General features: G+C 35.0%; 1 protein-coding gene across 1 annotated transcript in view; it reads left to right on the forward strand.

The window, feature by feature from the left end:
* The window catches only part of LOC127555168 (Putative N-acetylated-alpha-linked acidic dipeptidase), a 79,966-nt gene that overhangs the window by 29,902 nt on the left and 25,051 nt on the right, over positions 1-25,013 (forward strand). The window contains exons 5-10 of the mRNA XM_051987305.1: positions 6,349-6,474; positions 8,305-8,491; positions 11,356-11,449; positions 16,901-16,999; positions 19,373-19,458; positions 21,860-21,979. Of these exons, the coding sequence (XP_051843265.1) occupies positions 6,349-6,474; positions 8,305-8,491; positions 11,356-11,449; positions 16,901-16,999; positions 19,373-19,458; positions 21,860-21,979 (712 nt within the window). The remainder of the gene's footprint in view (positions 1-6,348; positions 6,475-8,304; positions 8,492-11,355; positions 11,450-16,900; positions 17,000-19,372; positions 19,459-21,859; positions 21,980-25,013) is intronic.

A 25,013-nucleotide genomic window follows, 5' to 3' on the forward strand; every position in this document is an offset into this window, starting at 1 on the left:
CCAGGGTGTAGACTGAGAAGTCAGGGGAAAACTGGAGGCCTATATATCTAATCAAGATAAGAATGCAATTTAAGCTCTTAGAAATCTTTTAACTGTGCTGCCTTTCTTTTTAAAAAGAGTTGGTTCCTCAATAAGCAAAGATCTTGAGCCTTTCCCCCACTTTCCCCACTCTTATGGGGGAGGGGTGGAAGGGGTCAGAGGGAATGCAAAGTATCTCAGCACTGCCAACCCAGCTTACGGGCCCCTGAGGTGTTGGGACTGTCCTGGGATAAAAAGGGAAACAGGGCCAGACCCCAATTCCCTACCGGGGAACAGGACGCCGGGGGACAATTCAGCCCCTGGGGTGTGACGCAGTTTCTCCATTGTTCCTCCTGCTCGAACTCAGGACAGAGACTAGGGTCTCCTCGGACAGTTTCCAGGGCACCTTCGGGCCTAAGTCTGGGAGAGATTTGTATTAAACGGCGCTTCCGCTCCAAATGTTTTTTCAGGAGGCAGAAGTTGCCCTGAGAAAAGAGCTCAGTGTCTCAGGTTAGAGTTAAAGGGAAACCAACAGCTGTTAGCAGCAGAGTAGAAGAAACATTGAGGTTTGGACCCCGAAAAAGTTGAGGTGGTGGGAGGGTCCTAGGTTTCACTAGACTGAGTCTTTCAGCTTTTAAAGAGACAAGAGAGCTGGGTGTGTTTTGGCTCACCGCTTTTGCCTGAGGGCATAAATAAGTGTTAATCAGTCCCAGGATTATAAAGAAAAAAAAAAAAAAAAAAACTTTAAGGATGGACTTGTCCAGAGAGATTGGGAATTCAGCTAATCTATTCAGAGTTCAGGTGTTGAGAATGAGGCAGTTTTCTCAAGCCCAGTGTTTGTCTCTGCATTAAGAGACAGCTTAAAATCTCCATAGGGATGGGGTGTGGACAGGTAAAAACTTTTATTCTTCCAAATCCTTGCAGCCTCCCTCGTATCTCTTAGAGATAGAGCCGACAAAAGAAGGCCTTTTGTCAATCCGCAGCAATTCTTAAAGAATTGTGCCAGAGCTTAGAGCTCCCAACAATGACCCAAGCCCGACTGGAGGGCTTTGGGTGTCCACTGCAAGATAAGGAAGGAGAAAAAGTCTTTTACCTTGTCCAGAATTAAGAAAGCTAATTCATGGCAAAACCCAAAAACTTTCCCATTCTATAACGTAACCTTCCTAGACGTCTCTAGAAGGTGTCACAAAGGGCCCTCCCAGAGGACCGTTTGCCAAAAAAAAACAGGATTTCGACCTCACAGCGTCCTATGAGCGACAAATCCCCCCAAGACTGCCAAGAGTCTCCCCGCGAGCTCAAATTAGCCCGGGCATTTGAGCCGCCCCCGTTATAGAAGCTTGACATGGTGGGTTTGCCTCAGTGGAAACCTCCTAAGAGGGCCACCAACATTGAGGGCAAGGTAGCAAAGGAGAGATGTGGTTGGGGTGGGCGTGTTCTCCTTTCAACAGCTCCTCTCTTAACACTAGACAGTATGCATATTCTATAGCCCTGGGCTCCTCCAGCAGCAAGTCAGGGGCCTAGCCCTGCTTTCCATCAACACACAGTGTAAAAGGCTATAGGCCCAAGCCTAATCAGGGCCATGAGATTCCCAGATTTCTCAAAAGGCAAGGTGGGAGTGGCCCCAAGTACCTGGGCGAAGTAAACCTTAAAGAAACTCTAGCCCCAGGAAGTAAAAAAGCTTAGCAGCAACCATAGTGTGGCCACAAATTATAATAGCTACTTAAGGCAGTTTTACTTCTGGTCTATGCAGTCACACCTGAACTCAAAACTCCCAGCAAATATTAGCTGCAGTCCCAAAGGATTTCATCTTCTAAAACTACAATCAGTTATCATTAATCAAGGACTTCAGATGAATCTAGTTCAAGAATCACAGTAAAGGGTTTACAGCTTATACAGCTATCTTTCTTATCATTACACAGATCTTGAAGTTCACAAGTAACTGAACCAAATTTCATATAACTTATAATTGCCCAACAGAGATGACAAATTTTAAGGCATAACTCAGTTACAAATTACCCAATACCTCTAGAAAACACACCATCTAAGTAGGAAGGTAAACTATCCCATCTTAGTCCCTCAGCATCTCAAAGAATGAGGGAGGGAAAACAGGGAACAAGTCTAGAGAACATGAGAAAAGCACACGGGAAAGACAGACTTCTTTCCTAAAGGTATTCACTGAATTCTTAAATGGCTTCAGTTTCTCCCATTAACTCATTTCTTGCTGCAGTCAAGGAATGAGGGGAGAAAAGAAATAAAAAGCCATCTTCCAAAGAATTTAATTTGCCTTGACCTGAAATTTCATTCCCAGCCATCATTCCAAAGGTCTTTCTTGAAGCTGCAACCTGGCCAGGGTTGGAGCCCAGGAAAAAACCCTTTGTTGGCAGGGACATAGAACGCCAATCCAGAAAAGAATAGAACCAAGTGTGCTAAGAGCAAAAGGTCTTAGCACTAAGAAAATTAGAAGCAAAAGAGTTCCCACCTGTAGGGTTAGGTAGGAAAGTGTGAGACAAACAGACCTAGCCTGGTTTACCGAGGTTATCTCTCCACAAGCAGCTAAGAAATGGTTTTAAGTAGTGCCCTGAGGCTAAGAAAAAAACCGAGAGCAGTTTAAAATCCCGTCTTTGTAGACAGCCTTGTGAGCATGTAAAAGCGTAATTCTGAGGCTTCTACAGTTAACGCAGGATGACCAAATCAGGGAAACTGAGTCCCGTTTAAAATGTATGGGACGAGCACACTTCCTGGGGGCTGGAAGCTGTGGCTTTAAGAGCCAGGTAAAGGTCTGGAAGGGGCGCGGCTCACTTGTCCAAATTGCTAGAAATTTCTATTTTAAAAGTTGGTGACAACCTTTCCGGAGATTTGAGAAGATTTAGATTGAGTCCCCAATCTCCCCACTGTACAGTAACCCCAAGAAGGGGACAGGATAGGAGCATTTAAACGGCAGGTTGCCAAGCCACATGGGAGAGGTCCGAACCAGGCCTCGAGTTCTACACTCCCCACTCCATGGAAGAAGGGGAGGAAAGGCCAGAGCGAGGGTGGGGGAGGAAGAGATGCCATCTTACCCAGCACAATGCGTCTTGAATGGCGAGGGCTCCTCTGGCGATTCCAGGCTGGAACTTGAAGGCGGGGCAGCTCATCTAAGCCCCCAAATCTTGCTGGAGAGCAAAACCTGAAGGGAAGACCGCTTACCCCTGTCCAGGGAGTAGCTGCCGTGGGCAGAGACATTCTCTAAACTCACCCCAATTTACCCCCTTTCTCCTCATGGCTACAGCCTGACCATTAGAGACTCCATTGCATTTAACAGTGGCGTGGGAGAAGGGCTCAAACACAGCTCCTCTTACGTTTCTCCGGCTATCTCCCCAGAACAGAGCAAAGAGAGCGCTGGCCCGGGACCCCCGAGAGGGGTGGGGTCCCCAGAACAGCCACATGACCACTCTTTGGTCTGGGATGGTGTTAAAGAGACACTTCCTCTCGTGTCTCAGCAGTTCCTGCTGGAGAGCAGGACTATCTGGTGATAGGAAAAAAAAAGATTAGAAATGCATTGAGATGCAAAGGAAGGGCCTTTCTCTCTCCAAAGGATTTGGACAAAGGGAGTTTCTTCAAGCAAAGCATCTGCTCCAGGAAAAGACTTTAGAGGCAGGGGAGTGTCTAGATCAAAGAAGCCTTTTCACCTGAAATGGAAGTAGGGTGAGACGGAACACAGATATTCTCCCCACTAACTTTAGAGATAGAGTGAGACCAAAGAAAGAACGCAGATTCTTCCCGGAAGAATACTGCCTGAACAGCTCAAAACCCAGATTGGTTCCGAGTGCCCCGAAAAGGTTGATCCAGTTTGATCGCCAAATTATCTAGGTTCCGGTGTTCGTTTGGTCAGGGAACCAAATGTTGAGGTCTAGCTTTGGGGTACCTAAATGAAATTAGGGTTAAGGTCTAGTGGCAGGTTTGGGGTACAGATTCGACGCAAGGGGGTCTAGTAGCGGCGCGAGTTCCCAATAAAAACATTTATTGTCCCAGAGAGCTAGATTGATAAAAGAGGTTTATTATTATATAAGCAAAGGTAAAGTATAGGCGAAGGTAGAGATAAGGAGAGCACTGGACAGAGGGTCCAGTGGACAGAGGGTCCTCACATGGTAGCCATGTTTGGAATCTCTGTCAAGAGGGGTTCCCAGCGTGGCCTTTTTATAATAGGAGACTTAGCTCGAGGGGCTTTCGGGTGTAGCCCCAAAGTTGGCTCATATCCGGGTGGGGCTGGGAACAGGCCAAATCTTCTATTGGAATTCAAAAGGACCAGGATGTGTGAGTTAAAGAGCAATTTACATTATTAACTAGGAGAGGGTGGGAATCTAGAAAGCAAGCTTTCCCGCATCACCATCTCCATGCATCAACTGCTTCCCATACCTGTAATGTACTTCCATGTCTCCTCTGCCTCTTGGAATTCTTGATTTCCTTTGAGGAAATTTCCTTGAAGATTCAGTTCAAATAGTACCTTCTACATGAAATCTTTTGTTATGTCTCACTGATCCCTATGAGCAGCATATTAACTTAGCAAATCACAAATTAACATTATCTATGAAGTGTTATATTTTTATTTTGTTAAATATTTTCCAATTAGATTTTACTTTGTCTTTATCTTGGGAGTTTTGAGAGTAGCAAGTTTTGACACCTCTGATTTAAGGAAACAATGGCTGTGAAGAAGAGGTCTATCATTTCAGCTATCCCAAATACTAATTGTTGACCATATGCCACTTAGTGGCAGGGAAACCTAAGAATCTGGGTCATAACCTAGAACATAAACACTGGTTCTCTAGCCTGTTCCCTATAACCTTAATCCATGAGACCAGCCTTTGAGGAGATATAAATTGGCAGGATTCTCTATTCTGTAGTTACTGAAGAAAAAAATAAGAAAGTCCTCACTAAAAGGCCTTGGCATCATTATGTGTTTAGAAGGATGCAGTCTTCTTAATGTAATTTACCCTAAAGAAGATGTATCACTTTCTACTTTGTCTCTGAACTTATAGGATTATTGGCTCCTTCTACCTGACTGACTGTTTTAACTTTTATATGTACTACTTCCCCATATTTGAATGTGATCTCTTTAACAGTAGAGTCTGATATTTTTGTTTGTATGCTTAGTACTTAAGATGCTATTGTATATTAAAGTATTTGACAAATGCTTTTTATTAATATATTCATAAATAATAGCTAATATTTATATAATGCTTTAAGGTGATAAAAAAGAAAATGTTTTCAGGCTTCGAACTGATTAATGAGGCAGAATTCAGGAAAAGGAGAATTTTAAAAGTTTATAAAAATGTCAAAAAATATGTTTGATGAGCTGATAAGATCATAAGGGTTTCAAGATGGAGCCAGCTTTTATTCATACTTTTTTTTTTCCTCTAAAATTATTTAATTATTTATTTTTGGTATCTACCATGAACCAGTGATTAAAGCAGTGCAGAAAGGACTAGAAGTCATCTACTTTAATCCTTTTTTTTGTATAGAAGGTGATATTTTCATAATTTTTGTAATGAGACAAATACAAATTGGATAGGCCATTGTAAACAAAAGGGAATGGGCTGTTGCATATCAGTACCTTCCATTTTCTAATATGTGAGGAGTAACAGATATTGCCATGTGATACAAAACTCAGGACCCATTATGAGAGGAAGGGTACCAGGGAATCATTAATCAACATCCCTTCATTGCAGGGGGAAAAAAGACTTTAGCAAAGGAGAGAAAAACTCAATCTCAGCATAGAAAAGCAAAGCTTAAAATACAGCTTTGTTTGGTGAAGTTTGTGGCTGATAGGCCAGCAGCATGACCAACATGGAGAAGCTTGTAATAATTGCTGGTTTATTTTCTATGAATGTCATTTCCTTCCCCCTGTTATAGCTATGACCTTATTGTTACTTGTTAGATGTTCTAATAATGTCTCATTTTATTCTAATTTTGAACCTTAGCTACAATGTTGACCTGATCTATACTTGCCTTTTACCAAAGAAAAGCTTGCCAAATTGTCAGGAAGTGGTTTCTAACCCTGGTTTCATAGAATTCTTAATTTATGTGACCTTGATCAAGGTCCTTAACTTTTCTAGACCTAATTAATCAAATGGGTTGATAGTTTCTTTCTGGTCTACCTCTTCTATTAGTAATATAAATAAAATATGATAATTAATAATAATAAAATATGATAAAATAAAAATGAAATAAAATATAATAAAATGAATATGAAGGAGTGTTGAAAAAGCCTGCTTTAAATGCTTAAACCTTATGTGTATAATTTCTCTGGAGATACGTTAGAAATTACATTCTAATTTTAATTTTTTCCCCAAGGGTGACCTAGTATATGTGAATTATGCAAGAACCCAAGATTTCTTTAAATTGCAGCGGGATTTAGGAATCAATTGTTCTGGGAAAATTGTCATTGCTAGATATGGGAAAATTTTCAGAGGAAATAAGGTAAGTTCATCTTTCTTCATCCACCCCTACCTCCTAATCCTCCTCCCACTTTTCTGTACTTCATTTTATTGAAATGACAGTATTGAGGCAGCCAAATGGTGCAGTAGATAGAGGATGGGCTCTGAAGTTAGGAGGAGCTGAGCTCAAACATGACTTGACACAAACTTCCATGGGACTCTAGGCAAGTCACTTAACCCCAGTTGCCTCACTGAAAAAAAAGGAAGGGGAAAGGAAGAGAAGAGGAGGGGAGGGAAGGGAAGAGGAAAAGAGGGGAAGGAGGGGAGGGGAGGGAAGGGGATGAGAGGAAGAGGAGAAGGGGAGGGGAGGGAAGGGAAAGAAAAGAGGAAGGGGAAGGTAGGGGAGGGGAGAGGAAGGGGATAGAAGGGAGGGAGGGAGGGGAGGAAGAAAGAAATTACAGTCTCTTCTAATTTCTGGCATCACTTTGCATTATTTTTCTGTAGCAAATAGCTTCTAGAGTCAAATATGGAGCGCCTACATTATTATCTAAAGATGATAGAGTAATTGAGAATAGACTTCTGTAGAAAGGAAAGATGGACATAGCATATACCTCATTCTACACATCAATTCTGTAATTTCAAGAGGTTGCATTGCTAGTTTGCTTTCTTGTAAATATTTTATTGTTCAGAAAATTAAATTGAGAGGCAGTGTGATATAGTGGGGGAGAAGGGAGATGAAATCATTAAACTAGAATCTAAAGACTTGGGTGTAGTCCTGGTCTGATACTAACTGATTATATGGTCTTGGACAAATCACCTAACCTCTTTTTTTGAGCTTCAGTTTCCATATCTACAAAATGAAGAAAATGTTATCTATCCTGCCTTCCTCAAAGGATCATTATAAAGATAAAATAATGTGTATGAAAATGCTTTATAAAGTATAAAGTGTAAAATGTTCAAATGTAAAATACTAGTATATTGTTATTATAAGATATAATTTAAAAATCAGTTAACATTTTGTAAAGGAAAGAAGATATAGGAAAACAGATGCATGTTTAGGAGCCTTTTGAGTTCTGTTCTGTCACCTTATTCTGATTGACTCATGACTTTTTAGAGGAATCAGATTTCATAATTGTTCATATAGCATGATTAGAAAACGCCAGAGAAAAGTTGGAATATTGGGGAGCTAGAAATTATTGTTTTTTATGGTAGTAGATGTGCAGTGGTAGTGTTAGTATCTGGGATGCAGCATTAAGAGGATTTGCCTGACCTGTGAGTGAGGGTCTGTGTGTGTGTGTGTGTGTGTGTGTGTGTGTGTGTGTGTGTTTGAGCACAATTCAACTCTTTTTTTATTAAAGGTTTTTATTTTCAAAACATGTGCATGAATAATTTTTTTCAACATTTACCCTTGCAAAACCTTGTGTTGCAATTTCCTCCCCCTTCTCTCTATTCCATGCCCTAGATGGCAAGTAATCTGATATATGTTAAACATGCTAAAATATGTTAAATCCAATATATGCATACATGTTTTCATAATTATCATTCATAATCAGAGCCAAAAGAAAAAAGAGGAAGAAAATAAAATGCAAGCAAACAACAACAAAAAGAGTAAAAATCCACACTCACTTCCCACAGCCTGGGTGTAGGTGGCCTTCATCCAAAAATTCAACTCTTGATGCCTCTTTTAAAATGTACATTTTTGGTAGACAAAGCAGATAGTTCAATATATTCTCAATGGAATAAGGGCCAAAATCAGTCTGATTATGATATGTGGCTAGGTTTCCATGTAAAATACTGATGTCATAGCTTAGAAATCTGGTACAACAAACTTGGAATAGTTTTTTTTTTTTTTAATGGGCAACTCATTTTACAGGTTAAAAATGCTCAACTGGCAGGAGCCAAAGGAATTATCCTCTACTCTGATCCTGCTGATTATTCTTCCCCTGGTGTAGAACCTTATCCAAAGGGTTGGAATCTTCCAGGAGGTGGAGCCCAGCGTGGAAATGTGTTAAACCTTAATGGTGCAGGTGACCCTCTCACTCCAGGTTATCCAGCTAATGGTAAGTTAGAGTGAACAGTAGTGACAAAAGGGAGTGCTTTGTTAAGTAAAGGAAGAGATTGTGGGCTCTGGACATTCTTGGGCAGGCACATTTTAGGGAACTGCAAAGTTGACTCATCTGCACTATATTTTTCTCCTATTTTAAATCCTATGATGGTAGATTTAATATCAAGAATTCAGATTATCCTCATTGGATATAATTTAATATTGATTTAGAAAAAAAAATAATCCTAAACTCCATTCCTTAATACAAGGCCATCCTTAAAAATGACATGTTTGTAGGCAGATATATTTTGCTAATAGTACAATACAATTTACTTATAATAGCTTTTAAACATCTGTGAACTCAGAAAATGCTACTTAATTTAATTGAATTGGACTAGATGCCTGATGAAATACTTTCCAACTCTCAAGTACTGTGGTTCTGTAAAGAGCCAAAATTGTCATATGGTTATTTATAAATCAATTTAACAAATATTTACTAAGTTCCTTTTATGTCCAGATGTGGTATAGTAAATAAAAGGCCAGCCTGGAAGTCAGAGGATATGAGATTAGCTCTTGCCCCTGACATATGTTCACTATTTGGCCATTAAATTTTCAGTGTCCCAAGTATCTCTCTAAGACTAAATGACATGGGATTTCCCTTAAATATGGTACCTTTCTTTATTATATCCAGTATATCTTATATATAACTTGTTGGCATGTTATTATTTACATATTGCTCTACATGAGATGGTGAGCTCCTTGAGATCAGGAAATTGTCTTTTGCCACTCTTTGTATCCCTAGTACTTAGCATAGTGTCTTGCACCTAGTTGGCTCTTAATAAATATTTATTGATTGACCAAGTTAACAATTGGTATTATTACAGGAAATTTTTATGCTGATAGTTCCTCCCTATATGAATTAAAGGATCGATCCCCATTTGACCTCCAAAATAGGTATATGTGTGTGTGCACATATATGTATTCACCCTCAAGACACCATGTTAGTTCCTGAACATACAAAGACAAGAGGGAAACATTTCAAGCCTTCAAGTTTGGTATATTGTACTTCAACTGAGTGGGAGTAAGAGATGAATAAAGTACAAAAATAAATATAATACTATGTAGAAAGTGAATGGGGATACAAAATAGAGATCAGACAAAGTATTCTAGTTATTTTTGAGAAAGAAGAAAAACTTTTTAGTGGAGGATGAGGAAGAAGAGTAATGAACTGTTAGCACCTAAGCTGAAACTCAGACTCAATATTTATTAAGGTGCTCTACTGTGTGTCAAGCACTGAGCTAGGTCCTGGAGACACAAATACAATGAATGAAATTATCCCTACTTACATTGAGCTTGCATGCTGAAGGAGGAGACAAATATGCATAAAAATATGAACAAATACAAATATATTCAAGGTATTTAATATAATATAATATAGATTGAGAAGGAGGGTTTTAGTAGTTGAAGGAATTAGGCAAAAGATGATACCTGAGCAAAATCCTAAAGGAAGAGAATAATTTGTGCATAAAGAAGGAGTGGATTCTAGGTATGGGAGTCAATGATTACAAAATTTTGGAAAGGAGATGGTAGAAGTATTTTCTTGTCTGAGGAACAAGCAGGGTCATTTTGGATGGATTGTGAAAACCAAGGATTTAGAAAGTGTAAAGAAGGAAGTGTATATGTCTATAAAGAGGTGGAAACTAATCTGTCAAGTTCAAAAAATAGCTTATAGATCAATTTTGTTGGAACTTAGAGTTCATAAATAGATAGGAAACTAAACTGATGTTGTTTGTAGAATGTTTTACATGCTAGGCCAAGAAGTTTTTGTTTTATCCATAGCCTTGAGAGACCAAGGCTCTCTTCACATCTTGAATTCACAAGGCAACCACCAAGGTTAGGATTATTCAGCTCATGATCACTCATCTATGTTCAGGGAAAAGAACACAAAGCAAAAGAAGTAACCAAAAAAAGAAGAGAGAAGAGAAGGGAGAAATATACATAAATTTTACTTTCTATTATCTGAATGACAAAAAAATTTTAATAGTATAGTTCAGAGATATGATATAAACTTAGTTTGTATGGTGTAAATTCAGTTTTTTTAAAATGTTGCATCAATATTGGGCCCCAGCATCCAGAACAGTGACTTAGAATAGACTCTTAATAAACATTCATTTAAGGGATAGGTAGTTGGTGTAGTGGATAGAGCACCAGCCCTGAAGTTAGGAGGACCTGCGTTCAAATGTGGTCTCAGACACTTAACATTTCCTGGCTGTGTGACCCTGGTCAAGTCACTTAAGCCCACTTTTTTAACCCCTCAGCAAAAAAAAAAAAAAAAGTTCATTAACTGTCTATCTCACATTTGTATTTTTTATGTACAGTGCCTGGCATATAGTAAGCACCTAATAAATGCTGATTGTGAACTTTATTTTGTCCAGGACCAAGCACTATTATCACTACAAATTCCTATTTCCTTTGCTTGAGATTTTTTTTTTTAATTTTTTTTGTGAATTCACCAGATAGCCTAGGAGAAATTATCTGCCTCCATTTTTCTAGCTTTTTAGTCAAAAAATGAACCAACTATACCCAAACTATCTTTTCTATGTATAAATTCAATTTCAAATCATGGCTTTGTGCTTTTTTTGTATTTGAAATAAACTGATTTTTGTTCTTTCCAAAATCAATCAAATTATCTCTCCAAGAAAAAAACAAACATTGCTCATAAAAAAGATTCTGCATTAGATATGTTTTCTTACTCAGAATATTGCATTTTTATGGAATTTCAGGAAATTTCTTTTTTATCCAAGGTATGGCAATATATAATAAAATCATTTGAAAAGGCTTTATTATCTTGATCATAAATGTGAATTATTTTTCCCCCAGAATATGCCTATAGATACGATATAACTGAAGCTATTGGTCTTCCAAAGATTCCTGTTCATCCAATTGGATATAATGATGCCCAGATTTTATTAGAGTAAGTACATCTGAAAAAAAAAAAAAAAACAACAACAACGTAAAAGCAAAAGATTAATTGGATACTTTAGTAGTAAAAAAAGAAAAAGGCAATATCATTCAGGAGAATAAACATGAAGTCAGCAAATCCATCTTCGTATTTTGATTCACTTATACTACAAAACAGAGCATTGTATTAGATGATTTCTAAGGTCTCATCCATCTATTAATCTGTAATCCTCTATCTTAAAAGAGCAAAATATAAATAGCTATTTAACCTATAATATAAAGTCTCTAAATATAGTCAAATATTCTGCATGATAAAAGCTGTCCAAAAGGAAGACTATGGAAATCAAGACTTTATAAAGTTACCAAAAGTATATTCATTTATAAATCTTTTATCATAAGCCATAATTTTGAGATCTTAAAGGAAACAAACAATAATTGTTATAAACTGATAAAGAATGAAATAAGCAGAACAACAATGAATGGATGGAAAAGCATTTATTTTATAATATCTCCTTTGTCAAAATATAGCACTCAATTATTCTAAAAACATTTATAAATCATTAACCCAAAAGAGTTAATGTTAATTAGATTCAAGATTATAGATCTCATACTAAAAGTTAGCATTATTTGTAGTGGGGAAATGCCATCACCATTGATAATAAACATAAGAACAAAGTAAGATGCCGTTCTCCATTGTTATTTGACAGAATCCTACAAATCCTAATAGTAATGAAACAGACCAAAAAATGAAGGCATAAGCAATGGCTTTTAAAAAGGAGAAAAAATATTCTTTTTTTAATTTTATATATCAATAATGTATATACCAGGAAATCAGAGAAAGAAATTTCATTAAAAATACTACAAATGCATAAAATATCAGAATACTAATATATATATATATATATATATATATACATATATATATATATATTGTAACAGCATCTACATATTTAATAGTAATGCACATGTAAAACATTGTTGATTAATTCTGCTGAAAATGCATTTTATTATTTCTTATAGTTAGTGCTCCCAGGTACTTTGTTGGAGTTAAAACAATGTTTGATGTAAATATAAATTTACATAGAATCTTTATAATATAACTCCTTGGTCCCAGGGAAGCTGAGAACAGCTATTATAGTACATGTGGAATTATAAAAGATTTTTTTTCTCTGATGAGAAGTAATAAAATCAGAGCTGGGTTTTAGGAAGTTGTTTTGAAGAAGTAGAGTAGAGAGAAGTACAATAGAAGTACTATAGGTGAGACTTCTCAGGTTTACATGCTGAAGTATACTTGAATATATTTGTAGTCAACTTTAAACATTTTCTAAATATTATTTTTAATTCATAGAATGAAACAAATATTTCCATAATATGCTACAATAAAAATCAGTTGCACATGAAACTAAAAATCTGCTATGCACATCATGTAATTCCTTTCAAATATACAACAAAATTATCATGCAAATTTCTTTTTTTCTCCTCCCACATCAGAGGTGGCTATAATTAGATCCACATAAGAATGTCTAAAGTTATTCTATACATAATTCTATTGATCAATTCTTCCTCTCAATGCAAATAGTATCTTTCTTCATATACCCATTATAGTTGATTTGGATATTTGTAATACTCAAAATAACTTATTCACTCAAAGTCATTCTTAAAACAATGTTGCTGTTACTATGTACAATGTTTCATTTGTTCTGCTCATTTCACTCTTCATTATTTCAGGTAAGTCTTTCGATGTTTTTTCCTAAAATCATTGAACTTATCATGTCTTATAGGACAACAATATTCCTTTTTTAAATTTTTATTTAATAATTACTTTATATTGACAGAATCCATGCCAGGGTAATTTTTCTACAACATTATCCCTTGCACTCATTTCTGTTCCAATTTTTCCCCTCCCTCCCTCCACCCCCTCCCCTAGATGGCAAGCAGTTTTATATATGTAAGATATGTTGCAGTATATCCTAGATACAATATATGTTTGCAGAACCGAACAGTTCTCCTGTTGCACAGGGAGAATTGGATTCAGAAGGTAAAAATAACCCGGGAAGAAAAACAAAAATGCAGATAGTTCACATTCGTTTCTCAGTGTTCTTTCTTTGGGTGTAGCTGCTTCTGTCCATCATTTATCAATTGAAACTCAGTTAGGTCTCTTTGTCAAAGAAATCCACTTACATCAAAATATGTCCTCATACAATATCGTTGTCGAAGTGTATAATGATCTCCTGGTTCTGCTCATTTCACTTAGCATCAGTTCATGTAAGTCTCGCCAGTCCTCTCTGTATTCATCCTGCTGGTCATTTCTTACAGAACAATAATATTCCATAACATTCATATACCACAATTTACCCAGCCATTCTCCAATTGATAGGCATCCATTAATTTTCCAGTTTCTATCCACTACAAACAGGGCTGCCACAAACATTTTGGCACAAACAGGTCCCTTTCCCTTCTTTAGTATTTCTTTGGGATATAAGCCCAATAGAAACACTGCTGGATCAAAGGGTATGCACAATTTGATAACTTTTTGGGCATAATTCCAGATTGCTCTCCAGAATGGTTGGATTCGTTCACAACTCCACCAACAATGCATTAGTGTCCCAGTTTTCATGCATCCCCTCCAGCATTCATCATTATTTTTTCCTGTCATCTTAGCCAATCTAACAGGAGTGTAGTGGTATCTCAGAGTTGTCTTAATTTGCATTTCTATGATCAATAATGATTTGGAACACTTTCATATGAGTGGTAATAGTTTCAATTTCATCCTCTGAAAATTGTCTGTTCATATCCTTTGACCATTTATCAATTAGAGAATGGCTTGATTTCTTATAAATTTGCGTCAGTTCTCTATATATTTTGGAAATGAGGCCTTTATCAGAACCTTTAACTGTGAAGATATTTTCCCAGCTTGTTGCTTCCCTTCTAATCTTGTTTGCATTAGTTTTATTTGTACAAAGGCTTTTTAATTTGATGTAATCAAAATTTTCTATTTTGTGATCAGTAATGGTCTCTAGTTCATCTTTGGTCACAAATTTCTTTCTCCTCCACAAGTCTGAGAGATAAACTATCCTATGTTCCTCTAATTTATTTATAATCTCGTTCTTTATGCCTAGATCATGGACCCATTTTGATCATATACCAAGATAAGATCAAAATGGGTCCATGACCTAGGCATAAAGCACAACAATATTCCATCACAATCATACACTAAAACTTGTTTAGCTGTCTCCTATTTCATAGGCATCTTTGCAATTTCTAGTTCTTTGTCACCACAAAGAGAACTGCTATAAATGTTTTATAACATATATTTATTTTTCTTTTCCATAATTATCTTTGGAAATAGACCTGGTAGGAATATCATTGGGTCAAATGATATGGGCACCTCAATAACTCTTTGAGCATAATTCCATATTGTTCTCCAGAATAGTTGGATCCGTTCACAATTTTAACAATTATGAATTATTTCCCCAATTGTTTACATCCCCACCAACATTTGTTGCTTTCTTCTTCAATAATTTTAGCCAAAATGATAGGTATAAAATGATACTTCAAGGTTGTTTTAATTTACATTTCTTTAATAAGTAATGATTCAAAACATTCTTATATGAATATAATTTTTTATTTCTTCATTAAAAGTGCTCATTTATAGCCTCTGATAATTTATCAATTGGGAAATGACTTCTATGGTTATACTTTTGACAAAGTTCTTTATATAGTTTAGATATAAGACCTTCATCTGATAAGTTTTGTATAAAACACCCTCCCATTTTCTACTTTCCATTTTCTACTTTCCTTCTGATCTTAGCTACATTTGTTTTATTTGTACAAACCATTTTTATTTAATACAATCTAAATTATTCATTTATATTTAATTTTTCTGTTTTTCTCTTGTTTATTCATAAATTGTTTATATCCATAAGTCTGATTTATAATGTGTTCTATGTTCTTCTAATTTACTTGTAAAATCTCTCTTTATATCTAGGTCATGTAATCTTGGCAAATGATGGAAGATATTTTCCTATGCCCTGTTTTTTTACTCACTATTTTCCTTCTCAGTCTCTCTTTTCACCCAATCCCTATACCAGTTTTTAAGTGTTATCATTTTTTAATGTGTTGATGACTTCTCAATGATAACATCGCCTCATCTACTCTCCCTTTTAGTAAAGAAGTATAATTAAGCAAAATAAATCAATATGCTGACCATGTATGACAATATTAGCCTAAATCTGATCTAGTAGTTTACTACTACTCTAGTGAGTAGAGAATAGTCAGCATAATCCAATGAAGTCATAATTATTAGCTGCATTGATCTAAGTTAACATCTTCAAAATCATTATATTTCATCTTAAACCAATCTCTCATCTTAAATTCTTCTAGTTATACAGGGTTTCAACCTAGAAGTCAATTCAGTGGTCTTTTTTGTTGTCGTATTCAATAATTTGACAAATCATTATTTCTGCCTCCCCGTCTCTTGAATCTTCTTTTCCAAAACTCACATAGCTACTATTATATCAGGCCCTCATCACTTCTCAGCCCTGAATTGATCTCCTGACTTTCAGTCACATCCCTCTGCAAAACATCCTTTCCCCTACTACTACTAAATTAATATCTTCTAAAGCATAAGTCTAACCATGGAACTTCCTTCCTTAAGAAGATTCAGAGTTGTCCTTTTGATTTTAAGATAAAATATAAACTTCTGTTTAGTACTTAAAATCAGTTGTAATCTGACTCTAGTCTATATTTCCAGACAAATTACACATCATTAATACACATACACACACAGATACACAGATACACACACACACACACACACACACACACACACACACACACACACACAAAACCAAACTAGCCTATTTGTTTGTTTGTTTGTTTTTTTCTACATAAGATGTTTCATACCTTTTCTTCAGGTTTTTGCATAGGCTGACTCCAGGTCCAGAATCCCCTCCATGCTCATCTTGGATTCTTGTATCCTTAGCTTCCTTCAAGGTTCAGTTCAAAGGCTACATCCTTCAAAAAAGCCTCTTGATCCCCTCAGTATTCAGTTTTTCTCAGCCTCCATTTTCTTTGCGTGTGTGTATATAATAGATTGCAAGATGTCTGCTCCTCCATTTGATTGTAGGCTCCTTGAAGGCAGACACTGGCTTTTTTCAGTGCCTGGCATATAGTAAATGCTTCATGAATGTTATTAATTAAAAGTAGGGACTATGTTATTTTTTAAAATTTTGTCAACTTATTTATTTATTATTAATTCATTGTTAGTATTTATTTTTGATGTTATTTATTTATTAGTTATTTTAGGTTTTATTAATATTTTAAGATTAATTCATCCCTAATATCTAGAAGTGTTAATACATAGTAGATATAAATAAAAGTTTGTTGACTAATTATTATTTTTTGATCATATGTTTTCATCATTTAATGCTAACATAATATTAATATAATGTGTGTGTTACAGAAATATGGGAGGACCAGCACCACCAGACAACAGTTGGAAGGGAAGGCTTAATGTGCCTTATAGCATTGGACCTGGATTTACTGGAAATTATTCTACACGGTTATATTGCTATATTTTACTTATTATTTTCCATCTTCAGTAAATTTTCATAATAGAAATCAAATAATCAAACTTTAATTTACATGTAACATAAATGTGAGATACTTCAGCCAAGGAATCTTTTGTTGTTATTGTTTGTTTTGTTTCTGAACCTCTGCAGAGGTCCTCAACTTTTTAAATAGGGGGCCAGTTCACTGTCCTTCAGACTGTTGGAGGGCCAGACTATAGTAAAAGCCAAAACTTTGTTTTGTGGGCCTTTAAATAAAGAAATTTCATAGCCCTGGGTGAGGGGGATAAATCTTCTCAGCTGCCGCATCTGGCTCACAGCTCGTAGTTGAGGACCCCTGCCTAGTGCCTTGTCAACAATGGTGCATATCTTTTTTAGAAGTGAATAGAATATGGTTCATATGTTTCTAAATGATAGGTTTTCCATTTTAGCTGATTTTAGTTAACTTAAAATATGATTGCTTTTTTTTTTTTTTTTTGCTTAATTTAGAATTTTTATTTCTTGAGAGCAAGGACTGTTTTAACTTCGTTGTCTCCCTGTCACTTAGCATTTTGCCTGATACATATAGTAAATACTTATTAGATCCTTGAAGACTTACCAAGGAAGTGATTTTCTAGAGAGCAAAACAACTGTGAAAGATATTTTTCTGATTCTGAAATAGTTTATCAATAAGTAAACTTATTCCCTCCTCCAAGACATCTTAAAAAGATGAATCTGTAGACTTGAAATTTTGGCTTTGAATTCATCTTTCTAATATTAGGTGCTATTGTGGGGCCAGTGTAGCTGGCTCACCAGAGTAGCCAAAGGAATACTTGAAAAGTACTAACTAAATTACAGGGGAATTGTGATTTGGCTTATTGCATGAAATACCTTTCCCAATGAAATCACAGGTTCCTGAAGTATTGAAATATGGTACATGGTATATCCACGAATATATACAAATTATAGAACAAAAATGACATCTCATGAAAAATTATAAATAAAAATTAGTAATCGTAAGTTTAAATTAAGTCAGAAAGCATTTATTAAACATCTATGCCTAATATTGCCAGGTACTTCACTAATTGGTGGGGATAGAAATAAATGCAAAAACATATAGCATAGGAATCTTCAAAGGAATGATAAAGTTTGATGGGGAAGAGTGAGGAAAGACAATGCCATCCCCTCCCAAAAAAAGAACCCAACATCCCAAGGAGGAGAGAGTTAACCTGGAGAAAATTAGACAACATCAAGTACTACAGATAGATCAAGAAGACTGAGAAATGACTACAAGTTATAAATTTAGAAATTAAAAGATCATTTTATAGTTTCAAAGAAAACAATTTCAGTACCATCTAAGGTGGTAGGGTAACATTCAAAGGGTTGAGGAGCAAATAAACAGAATTCTAGTCTAGGTAATATGTTTAGAAACTTCTAGACATTTTCAAATTGTGAAAGGGAAGACAGGTATAGGATTGTGACTTGATGTTCTGTCAATTAGTCATGTCCAATTTTTCATGTTCTCATCTATATATGAGTTGCATAGCTTGATCTAGACTACTACAATAGCCTCCTAAATGTGCTCTCTATTTTCAATCTCTCCCCTCTTAAATCTGTCATTTACTCAATCTCCAAATTAATATTTCTGAAATATGGGACTGAACATAATTTTTTCCTTCTCAAAAAGCTTTTTCAGTGGCTCCTTATTGCCTTTATAACAAAATTTTATTTTCTCTTTTTGGAATTTAAAAAATTATATCGTTCTGGTAACAATTTGTTGTTTTAGAATAATGTCTCAATCCTGACCCTAACATACTAGGTTTCACACAAACTAGCCTATTTGCTGTTTCTGTTACTCAGCATCCTTCCTTTCCACCTCAGTGTTTTTGCATATTGGCTATCCTCTCTGCTTAGAATGCTCTTCCTCTTCACCTGTGTCTCTGAGAATCCCTTACTCCTTTTAAGGGCCAATTTCTTCATGAAACTTTTCCTGGTCCTCCTTAGTAATTTACATTTTCCTCTCTGTGTTACTCTTTATGTATTTAGTATTCTGCTTCTTGAGAGATAGGATTTGAATTCATCTTCCTCAGGGTTATCCAAATGACTACTAAGCCTTGCTGCTTGTCACATATTCTTATGTGTAATGTGTGTGTGTGTAGATACATATATATCCATGAATATACATATATAGACAAAGATACATCTCTACACACATACAAGTATATATGTGTGTGTGTATACATATATATATATATGCATATACACACATATAAGGAAGAGAAGGGAATAGAGAAAGAAGGAGGAGGAAGAAAAACTATACAAAACAAATCAGTAATGTTTTGGTGGCTATGGATTCACAGTGCTAATGTTGTTTTTAATTGCTTTAGAAAAGTCAAAATGAATATTCACAGCAACAATAAAATAACAAGGATTTACAATGTGATTGGAACTCTAAGAGGAGCAGTGGAACCAGGTAAAGCATCTCTTTTCTAATTTACCAATGTGAGCAGGGAACAGCTTAAGTACAGAAAGAAGTTTAAGAACTTTCACATACTTTCAGCATGATAAGACCATACAATTTTATATATGAAAGACACTTTGCATACATATATTTCAACTCCTTCCTTTATTTTACAAATGTGGAAACTGAGGTAAGGTACATTAAATTAACTTGATTAAGGATATATAAGATTGTAGTATCAGAAATGGATTAGAATCCAGATTTTTAAAAAAAACTTTTTTGCAACAATATTTCTTAATCCTTTCCTCATAACTCTTGTATCTGAATCCTACTTTGTAATAGATAAACCCAGTTTCTGACTCTAAAACTACTGCTTTTAAAATTATAAGATTTAAAGACATTGAAAAGAGAAGTTGGAAACAACTCAGTCCAGCACCTTCATTTATAGATGAGGAAGAGGTGACAAAATCACATAGGTGTCAAGTTACGTGAATAAGGATTTGGGTCCTTTGACTCTATTGATACTACCTTTCCACTATGCCAGGGCAAAAAAGTTTAATGTTTTACTAATCTTTACTTGTAATTTAATTTTAAGTTCCTCCTAATATGCAGAAGCATTTTCAAAATTGATTTTAAGATTCTATATACCTTTCCTGCTATTTTATTTTTTTTGTTAATTAAATCATTGTGTAGAAAATTCTATACATGGAATCTGTTGGTTTTGATTTCATAACATATTAAAATTAGCCTATGATTTTTTATACTTTTTTTTATTATTTAGTTATGCCCCTTTAAGTATCTCTGTGTATACAAACATTCTTCAGGTTATTCTAAGACATCCATGACATGAGAAACAGATTTTTACAGAGGGATTTCTTCACTATTTCATAGGTTTTCCATGTTGGGCATAGGATTTAGAGAAGAAAAGGAATTTAGAGGATACCTTGTCCAATCCCCTCATTTGACAGCTGAGGAAACTGAAATAGATGAGGTAAAGAGGTTTTCTCCATGTAGTAAGAACTAGAGCAAGACTTCATGCTTGGTGTTCAGATTTCCAAGTTTGTGCTTTTGCCTATGCAACACATTGCCACCATTGAAGCTGCCCTCATCTTATTTCCTTTAGAGTGTGCCTCAGTTACAGGTTCAATGTTTAAAAGGTTACTCAGTGGAAAATATTTGGTTTATTCTTTCACATAAACTATATGATTAAATTATATTTCTCTCTTACTACTAGGCATTCCCTAGATATAGACTTTTTCCTTCAGAAGTTCACATTTTAAAAGAATTTGAATTTTGTCCATCAAAAATTTAATACAGCTTCCAATGAGAGAGAGATAACTAATGAATAATTATCATTATGATCTGTCAATAGTGATTGACTGCCATGTATGAAAATACTCCTTTAGGAAATGATTATAGAACCATAACCATAACAATGCTATATGCAGTCATACCATGCAATAAGTCATGACAGAATGAACCCTTAAAATCTGATCAGATAGAGAGAATTACTAAAATCTAGTGAGTAAATTTAAGAAGCTTCTTCCTTGCTGCTGCCCAAGAGGCAGGAGCCAAGAGGCGAGAAGTTCACGTCACCAGCAGAAGCACAGTATGCTTTCACATGTCAAGGCCAGCTTTCTGTCAAACTGCTTCTCATAAACTAATAGATAGTGGAAATACTGTATTGGGGGTAAAAATATCTGATTTTCAAAACAAAACAATTATCTTTAGCCATAAGGAACTTATTTGATAACTTTTTGAGCATAGTTCCAAATTGCTCTCCAGAATGGCTGGATGTATTCACAATTCCACCAACAATGCATCAGTGTCCAGTTTTCCCACATCCCCTCCAGCATTCCACATTATCTTTCCCTGTCATTCTAGCCAATCTGACAGGTATGTGAACTTACTTTTTATAGAGAGTCAGTGGACACAGTTAACTTGAAGATAAGCCATTCATTGTAATGGCACAGTAAGAATAGTAACTATGAAACCTTTCTCTCATAATCTGGGACATTCTCTGACAACTGCAAAACACATCAGTGGAAAAAGTGGGCATACACATAAGAATTCACTAATAGAAGGACACATAAAATGTGTGACTTGTCACAAAAGTACTTCATGTCATCAACATAAGAATGAGGCCTGTTTTTAGAAGGTCTCAAAGCCTAGACACATCAATTCTATCAATTTTGACTGATTTATATCTTATAAAAGACTAACAGTAAATAGTAACTTCTATTTTGATTAAGATTTTATTACTTTTTTTTTCTATTATCTTATTCTCAGATTTTCTGATTCTGGAGAGTAATTTTGTTATTGCTGCATATTAATAGTGTTGGGGGAAATTAGTTGATTACAGGGTCACATGATCATCTTTAAACTCTCATAATTTTTATGATGATTTTTGTAGACAGGTATGTAATTCTGGGAGGTCATCGTGACTCATGGGTGTTTGGTGGCATTGATCCTCAGAGTGGAGCTGCTGTAGTACATGAGATTGTGAGAAGTTATGGAAAACTGAAAAGGGAAGGTAATGTAATTCAAGAACTTAAGAGGTAAAGATTCAATTAAATTCAAATCAATCAATTAGCATACTTATTAAAATTAAACCCATGGGTCAGATACTTTTAATATTGCTATAGGAGTTATCATAAATGCTTAAATAATGTTTACTTTAGGTTACATGTTCTTGACCATTTAGTCATAGAATCTGAAAGCTGAAAGGGACCAAAAAGCTGTCTACTGAAATACATACATGATTCACTAAATAATATCCACAAGTGAATGTCTATACAAGAAGTCTGATGATGGAGTACACACTTCCTATATAAATAGAAGTACTCCGTTACTTTTTAGAATAGCTTTAGTTATTAAGAAGTTATTCCTTATATTGATCTGAACTGTCTCTCACTGTAAGTGTTACCTATTGTTCATAGTCCCAAATTTTAACCCTTTAGATACTTGAAAACAACTTATATGTTACTCAAAGGCTTCTCTCTGTGGTAAATTTCTCCATTTCTTTTAGTCTACCTTTTTATGGCATATTTTTCAGTTTTTTCACCCTAATTTTCCTCTTCTTTATATAATACAGATTTTTAATAACTTTCCAAAATATTACACTGGAGCCAATTGCAACATTTAAGATACACAAGTATACAAGTATGACCCAAATTGAATACAATGGAAATAATGCCTTCCTCTTTCTTAATCATGAATTAACATTCATATGTTAATATGGCCTTGAGTCATGTTAGAATCTTTCTGTCATTTCACAACCTTGATTTTTTAAGGTTGTAATCCACTAAAAATCCTACATGTGTAACATTTTCCAGATTTTTGACTCTTTCGCCCTGTTAGAATAATGTAGAACTTTTTGCTAGTTAGGATCATAACTGCTGCTTTTACAAATAGTATAATGAACTTTGTGGAATTTCAAAGGTATTCATAAATAAATTAGCTCTTTTTCAGACTATAAAAAAGAAATTAACCTGTTTTTATTAAAATATTATGGGTTTATTCAATTCAAATCAAAACATTTCTTATGCATTCATTATACACAAAGCATTGTGCTAAGAATTGGGGATACAAGGACAAAAAAAAACCAAAAAAAAAAAAAACATGTTTTCAAAGAATGCATATGTTCCTGGAGCCATGTATTATGTACATGGACAAATAAATGCAAGGTAATTTAAGGAGGAAAAGAGAACTAGGAAGTTAAGAACATTAGGGAAGCAAACTGTGGTAGCAACATTAATGAGCGCAGCCAGACCAGATTAATAAATAATTGGAAAATCTTTTAACAAAATAAAATTCAATGGAATTTAGATAATGTGAATATTAGGTTTTATAAGTCAATATGTAGCCTGTGATGAAACCATATGTATGGTTTCTTTGTCTCTGTTTCTATTTGAATTTGACACCACTGCTGTAGATTATTCAAAGTGAAACAATGTAAAATAAAAATGGAAAGGTAGACTGGAAGCTAAAAGTGGAGGTAGGCTGGAAAATATGTAATTTATTTTAAAGATAATGAAGAGACCCCAATGACCAATTTTTTTTTCGCAGTTTTATGTGGGCTATCCCTATAATCACTTTTGACAGGATCAAAGGTAACTGTGCAAAATTCTGGAAGAGGTAGTATAAGTATCAAGAGAAAGTGCCTCACTCCACACAACTGACCAATTGTTCTACATTTAGAGTAGAAAGGACTAGAATAGATCATTAGGGTGCTATTATCAGTGTAAAGCACCAGATGGAGCCCAAACACTGATCTACCAACAAACTCGGGTAACTATATACTCTAACTCCCTTCTTAGGCCATTTGACTTTATTTGTATGGGTCCTTTTTTTCCTTTCAATTCCTCAATTTCAGCTAAGGGTATAAATATTTCAACAATTAAAATTTATTGAAATTTATTAATTTCTGAAATATTTATTAAATTAAATTAAAATTTATGAAATAACTCCCCCAGTCCCACTGAGATTATTTCTTTTTCATCTTCCTGTGACTAGAAAGGATTACTCTGTCATATGTTAATTAGTTTTAGAATTTTGACTTTGAAACTTAACAAATATGTGGTGTTGCCCAAATCTCAAAATATTTCATAGGCTCAATTTTGTCATTTGTAAAATTAATATAATATTTGCTCCATATTTCTTATGTGGCCATTGTTAAGAAAGTGTTTTACAAACTTAAGCTATAAGAAGATTGTGACAATATGACAGTATGTTGGGACCTAAAGAAATCCAGATAATCTACACATTTCTAAATCTATATTTATAACTGATATCAATGAAGATCTGGTCTGTAAGTTATATCATAGATTTATCAGTTGGAAGGGATGTTAATGATCATTTAGTTCAGAATCCTTATTTTATATATGATGAATAATAAATTCCAGGGAGGCAAAATAATTTTTTCATGCTCATACAAGTAGCAAGTAGAAAGACCTAGATTTGAATCAACTAAATGTCCTTACTTTAAGTCTAGCACTCTTTCCACTAGGTTGTAATAGGTAGACAACTAGAGTTATTCAGGCACTGAGAAGTTTAAGGAATTATTTGTGGTCATAAGGACTACATGTGTCAGAAGCATCACATTAGTATCAAGTCAGAAGACTTGAACAGAAGTAAGATTTCACAATTCAAAGACTGGCCCTTTGTCTGCTCTCACCTTGCACTACTAACTTTCACCTTGCACAAAACAGACATTTAATAAAAGCTTTTTGAATGTAATTATCACTAAATTGTATTAAAGATGATTGTTGAGACTCAGAATAACTAAGTTAAATTCTACTCATTTTAATTGAATTTGAATTAGATTTTGGTATTTCAATTTATTGCTTGACATTAAACCTATCCAGCTACCCTGTCAAATCAGCTTAGCAACATACACTTGGTATCTGTCTGCTGGTGTTTTACATTTATTAGCCCATATAGAACTTATAAAGCAAATATATATTTCTAGATTAGTTCATTTGACTCTTGCAATTGACAATGGTATGCAAAGTCAAATATTTTTGTTCCATATTGTATTCATTTAGCCTGACCTATAGTCTCACGAA

This window comes from Antechinus flavipes, chromosome 3 (genome assembly GCF_016432865.1).
Source record: "Antechinus flavipes isolate AdamAnt ecotype Samford, QLD, Australia chromosome 3, AdamAnt_v2, whole genome shotgun sequence".
Lineage (NCBI taxonomy): Eukaryota > Metazoa > Chordata > Mammalia > Dasyuromorphia > Dasyuridae > Antechinus > Antechinus flavipes.